The following is a 6,216-nucleotide window of genomic DNA, read 5'->3' as shown; positions in this document are numbered from 1 at the left end:
ACAAAATAGGAAAGATGTTTTTAGCAGAGAAACTTAACTATGCAATTGAGCTGATTACGTATTATCTGAGATATTTGAATTTGTCGACAAACTGAATTCTAGTTCTAATAATCTTATATGATTGATAGATGAGTCTTTCATACGTTAAGCTTGATTTCGCATTTAGAATCTAATATGGAAAAGATTCTAAAGTAGGTACGAAAAACAATGGGAGTTGGATGATCATATACCGCAATTTACGATCAAATAAATTTGCTTAACTCCAACCTATAGAAAAAAAATATCCACTGGGTATATATTACATCAAAAACAGCTTAGAACAGAGCTCTAAAAAATATCGGTATCTATGAGAAAATATAAGGATCCAGAATTTTAAATTCGAAGTGAACATAAATCGAACTACAACATTATAATGCATTGAAGCAACACCGAACTGGAGGTTGTGTTTGTGAACCAAATCCTCAAACCATATCGGAAATTTTTTCAATATCAAGATAAATCATCATCGTAATTATCATTATAAAACTTAAGCTCTGTAAATAATTAATAAAATACGATTATTTTTTTTCTCTTGCGACTAAAAGTATCTACTTTATGTAAATTTAAAGTTTTTGTTTAGATCCAAGTTTCTCTATAAATTGTAGTACTCAACCTATATTATAAAGTTCTCATTTCTTCATCCGATATGAGATGCCCACCTAGCAACTTAAAAGAAATTAGCTCCTCCCAAGTCATAGAATGGTTTCGAGCTTACAAGCAAAGGGGGAGCCCCTTAATGGCAAGTTTATCTGTAACTTTGTTGCCGGAAATTTCAAGGTGACTCGAAATGTATAGGATACATATATGATTGCTTTAGCCAAGGATATTCAGCTGTTGAGACACACTATCACTAGTTTTGATGTCACTTAATGAGAAATGAGTACTTTTCTTGGTGTTTGGTTATCAGTTAAGATTCTTTTAAAATATTTAAAAGAAATTATGGTATTTAAATGAGGACAATGGACCGCGGCTGACTGCAAACTGATTGTAGGATGTTGGCTAATTAGACGGATACTGTAACAAACTGTGATAACTAACAGAAATTAGACGCAGTTGGAAACAACTTGTAGAACTCTTAAGTTCCTAACGGAGTGTGATTCTACTAATGAAACTAAAAGTAACTATGATAGAGTAAGTTTTAGTAAACTAAATAAATAAATAGAACTAAATATAAAGAAGAATTCTTAACTTTCCCTAACTGGAAGACTATCTGTTAAAATCAGTAATTGTTTATACCATACATATTACACTTTCTTATTTAACAAGAGATTTTGTTTTATATTTTACCAGATAATCAACAAATCCAGTATGTTAACTCTGCTTTATATAATAGTTTATATCATATTTTGTTCTTGCATGGCTTGTTCCGAACTATCTTTGTAAACTCGTGCCACATGTTAACAAATTTGAGAGTACATACTTTCAATGCAATTGTAACAATAACAATATATGAAAAAAATGTGTTTACATAAAGATAAAGAATAATGAAAAATTAACCATAAACTGACCACTTCAAATATAATTCGAGACACATGCCATTGTAATACTAAATACCTCAAGGATACAGGAACAAAATATACAGTACGTATAAATATTCTGCAATTTCAAACCAAACAAGGTGCCACACTGAGTGAAGCTGGACATATGTTCGATTATCTGAGTTATTGAATTTTTAAGAGATTATACAAAACTAGTTAAACCCTAGAATGCAAACTTGCATGATCATTGTTGTTGCTTGTATAAATATTGTAAGAATGTAAATAAGAGTAATTTTAAGAAGTTGTATATACGCAAGGATATGTTTATCATTGGTAAAGACAATCCTGTGAATATATGCCATGACATGTTGCCACACAATACGCAATGTGCGTAATCTTAATCACTTTCTCTTCTTTTCGGATAAGTTGCATATATTTTAGATTGTCGCTTGTGTCCTTTTTGTCCCAAAGGTGCACGAAATCGATAACTGAAAGGATATTTGATAGATTTCTTTGATTTGTATTTTTGATTAAACACAAAAAGGTATACAATATGTTTTGTGTTGAGATATATTGTATATATTTACACTATTATTATCTTATTCTTTCGAATTGCAAAGGTGAAATGGTATAAAAACACATTTATACAATTTTAATAGATATATTTTGGTTAAATATTAATATTAAATATTAATATTGTTAAGACATTTACAAACATATTTATTTTATTTAATTTATTTATTTTAACTTCATTTGAATTAATGTTAAATACTAATCTCTATTCACCACTTGCGCACTTCAACCGATAAAAAGCTCATCTCAAATTAACTATATGGCAACGCTTGCCTTTACTTCTTTTAATACGGTTGTGCAATGCACTTTTGCCTTTGGGTTTCTTTCTTTTTATTTTACTCGCAGACTAAGACGGTCGGTTCGGTGAAGTGCGCAAGTGGCAATTGAACTTAACAAATTAATTTTGAATAAAACATAAATAGTGAAATCATAGATCCCGTTTTTAATTTTGAAATTATAAAAAATAACTTTAAAAACTATTAAAGTTTCAACATGGCGCCCGAGCAGGGACTATTTTAAAGTGTTTTTTTTAAAGTGTTTTTTTTAAATCTGTTTTTTATCGTGAGTGTTTTTATTTGTAAAAAACAATTATCATTGCCACGCGGTCCACGTTTCTTTTTTTTATTAATTATAAACGGTACTGGCACCGCATCGCAAATTCATCAATACCGCTATCCAAATCCGCAACGGTGCTTTACGGACCACGTTTATCATCTTATTAAATAAACGGCACTGGTACCGTAAAATAATTTCACCGGTTTGCTGTATCACCACATCGCTGCAAAAATCCGCAACGGTGCTTTACGGACCACGTTTATCATTTTTCATAAATAAACGGCACTGGTACCGTGAAATAATTTCACCGGTTTGCTGTGTAACCACATCGCTGCCAAAATCCGCAACGGTGCTTCACGGACCACGTTTATCATTTTCTGGAAATAAACGGCACTGGTACCGTAAAATAATTTCACCGATTTGCTGTGTCACCACATCGCTGCCAAAAGCCGCAACGGTGCTTTACGGACCACGTTTATCATCTTATTAAATAAACGGTACCGCTACTGCTGTTTCACCAACATCGCTGTTTTTCAAATTTTCCAATCAATGGACTGTTGCTGTAATAGGAGACCAAAGGATTGTCAGGTAATAGAAATGTAGATGAGGGACAGTGCTTAAATAAAATTTAATTACAGCGGCAAAATCACCGCAAGCATAACAATTTTCCTTCATTATAGAATCCTAACAGCACTGCCATCTGCATTCTCTCTTTTTTGATTACAAGTACATTGCATTATATTAACAAAAAATATAATATACATTATTAACATTATATTGAATTATATATTAACAATAAATAAAAAATATATCATTTACATTATACTGCATTCTATTAACAACGAATATAAACGAAATATACAATACAGCTAAACGTGAAGCACGTCGATTCATTTAGTACAAAATATTTTTCTCTTTTGTTGTTATTTGTAATTATTTATTTTCTGAAATGCCTACTAAAAAGCGATCACAGTCTTTGCAATCTCCAAAGGGGGTAGAAACCTTGATCCATAATCGAGAAGCAGTAGTTGCCGACATTTTAAGGTTAAAGGCAAACTTACTAGAAGGCAATGTTGCAAAAAGTCCTAGTGAGCTAGAGTGTAGATTGGAAATACTTGACTCGTACATTGACAAAGCGATGCAATACCAGAGCAAAATATTTGACCTGGATCCTACTGATGACTATAGGGCTGTTTTAGAAGATATTTGTGTTTCAACTAAATCCTTGTTTTTACAAAAGTTGAAAAAGCATCGCTTTGTTAGCGCCCCTGCAATCTCGCACCACTGTGGTCGACCGCAATCGAAGTTGCCAAGCATGCGACTACCAAAATTCAGCGGCAAATACTGTGATTATAAAAATTTCATTAGTTTGTTTGAAAGCCTTGTTCATAGTGATGAAACTCTTACGGACATTGAAAAATTCAACCATTTACTGTCATGTTTGTCAGATGAAGCTCTTGGTACTGTGAAGGCCTTTCAAGTCACTGAGAGGAATTACCCAAAAGCGTTAGCCAGTCTTAGGAAGGTGTACGACAACAATTGTCTCATTTTTTCCGACAATATTAGTAAGCTTTTCGATCTCCCAGTAATTCACAAACCGTCTGCTGCATCTTTGCGCACTACAATTGACACTGTGTCTGCCATCTATGATTCCCTTCTTTCAATAGGAGATGATAAGAATATCACCAATGCAATTCTTATTCATTTAGTCATGCAAAAGGTGGATTCAGTCACAAAATCAAAATGGGAAGAACAGCTGGACTACAACACTTTGCCATTATGGAGTGACTGTGAAGCAGCTCTTAATAAAAGGTTCCAACATCTATCAGCGGACGAGACCTCTTCTACAAAGCATAAAAAATCAGTGCCAGAGTGTGACCAAAAACCCGGTGTTAAACGGGACAAACGCAGCTTTAAATCCTCCTTTGTCTGCAACAAGCTGAATCAATCCAATGATCCCAAATGCGTATATTGTATGTCTAATATCCATATGATAACGAAGTGTACATCATTTGCTGAATTGCCTGTGTCACAACGGTTCGACGCAGTCAAGGCAATTCCAGCGTGCATAAACTGTTTAAAAAAAGGCATTCTGTTTCAGCATGTAAATCATCACGTTGCAGAGTGTGTGCGGGACAACATCACACACTACTGCACAAATACACTCCAATTATCCCTCACGCAACTGCAAGTTCTGATTCCGATCGCGTTTTTGTAAATCATAGTGCTACTAATTGCGACCAGGTAATTTTGGCGACAGCACTAGTTACTGTAAAGAGTAAGTCTGGAGAGTACCGAACAGCCAGAGCCTTACTTGATTCCGGTTCTCAAACAAATTTCATGACCGAGGAGCTTGCACAACTATTGCAGTTAAGAAGGGAAGATGGATGCCTTAATTTAATTGGAATTGGTAAGATAAATACCACAGTTAAGCATAAGTTACATGCGACTGTGAGATCGCGAGTCAATTCTCATGAATTCTCAGCCGATTTTTGGGTATTGCGAACAATATCCACCTACCAACCAAATCATAATATATCTACCGCCAGTTGGAAGATTCCGGCAAACATTGAGCTTGCTGATCCATATTTCTACAAGTCACAAAGAATTGATCTTCTTCTTGGTGCTGAAACGTTTTTCGAACTTCTATCAGTCGGACAAATAAAACAAAGTCCGAATCTCCCCACGCTGCAGAAAACATTACTTGGCTGGACTGTGTCTGGAAAATATCAAAGCAATAGAAATGTTGAGCCCCATGCTAATGCCTTAACTGTTTCACAAGATGATGACACTGTAGTTAGCTCATTGTTGCAAAAATTTTGGGAACTTGAAGAAATTCCCAATAGTGAAAAAACCGCCACGCTCATACCTGAGCACAAACTTTGCGAGGATAAATTCTTGTCGTCAGTGCAACGCTTACCATCGGGGCGATTCAAAGTTTCTCTTCCTTTCAAGTCTGATTCCAGCAACCTTGGGCTATCATTTGAGACAGCTAAGCGTCGTTTCTTGTCACTAGAGCGTAGACTTTCTAAAGATGCTGCTCTGCATGATTTATATATGGACTTTATGAAAGAATACGTAAATCTAGGTCACATGTCTTTATCAACTCGCAACTTCTCTGTATCTCCCCACTACTTCATACCACATCAGTGCGTATTAAGACCACAAAGTACATCGACAAAACTTCGTGTAGTCTTCGATGCTTTTTCGAGAACATCAACTCAACTGTCATTAAACGACATATTACTGGTGGGTCCGACGATACAAGAAGAATTGTACACAACGTTGCTCCGTTTCCGTATGCATAAATATGCATTAACTGCTGACATTACTAAAATGTACCGTCAAGTTTTGATTGACGAGGCAGATCGCGACTTTCAACTCATTCTGTGGAGGGAAAGTCCAAACGAAGAATTGAAGACTTACCAATTGAACACTGTGACATACGGAACATCCTCTGCACCATTTTTAGCAACTCGATGTTTACGCCATCTAAGTGATCTCAATCAATCAACGCTTCCAATTGGTTCCAATGTTATTCGAACCGACTTCTATGTTGATGACTTGCTGA

At 35.0% G+C, this 6,216-nt stretch overlaps 2 protein-coding genes across 2 annotated transcripts in view; both read left to right on the top strand.

Annotated features, from left to right (window-relative positions):
• LOC119676971 overlaps nucleotides 1-148 on the top strand; it is a 3,043-nt gene extending 2,895 nt beyond the window's left edge. The window contains exon 4 of the mRNA XM_038088238.1: nucleotides 129-148. Within this exon, the coding sequence (XP_037944166.1) occupies nucleotides 129-148 (20 nt within the window). The remainder of the gene's footprint in view (nucleotides 1-128) is intronic.
• A 3,446-nt stretch (nucleotides 149-3,594) lies between these two features.
• The window catches only part of LOC119676970, a 3,483-nt gene continuing 861 nt past the window's right edge, over nucleotides 3,595-6,216 (top strand). The window contains exons 1-2 of the mRNA XM_038088236.1: nucleotides 3,595-4,618; nucleotides 4,747-6,179. Coding sequence (XP_037944164.1) covers nucleotides 3,595-4,618; nucleotides 4,747-6,179 — 2,457 coding nt within the window. The remainder of the gene's footprint in view (nucleotides 4,619-4,746; nucleotides 6,180-6,216) is intronic.

The sequence above is a fragment of the Teleopsis dalmanni genome, chromosome 2, assembly GCF_002237135.1.
Source record: "Teleopsis dalmanni isolate 2A chromosome 2, ASM223713v2, whole genome shotgun sequence".
Taxonomy (NCBI): domain Eukaryota; kingdom Metazoa; phylum Arthropoda; class Insecta; order Diptera; family Diopsidae; genus Teleopsis; species Teleopsis dalmanni.
The sequence above is the reverse complement of the archived record's forward strand: the minus strand, read 5'-3'. Positions and strand labels throughout refer to the sequence as shown.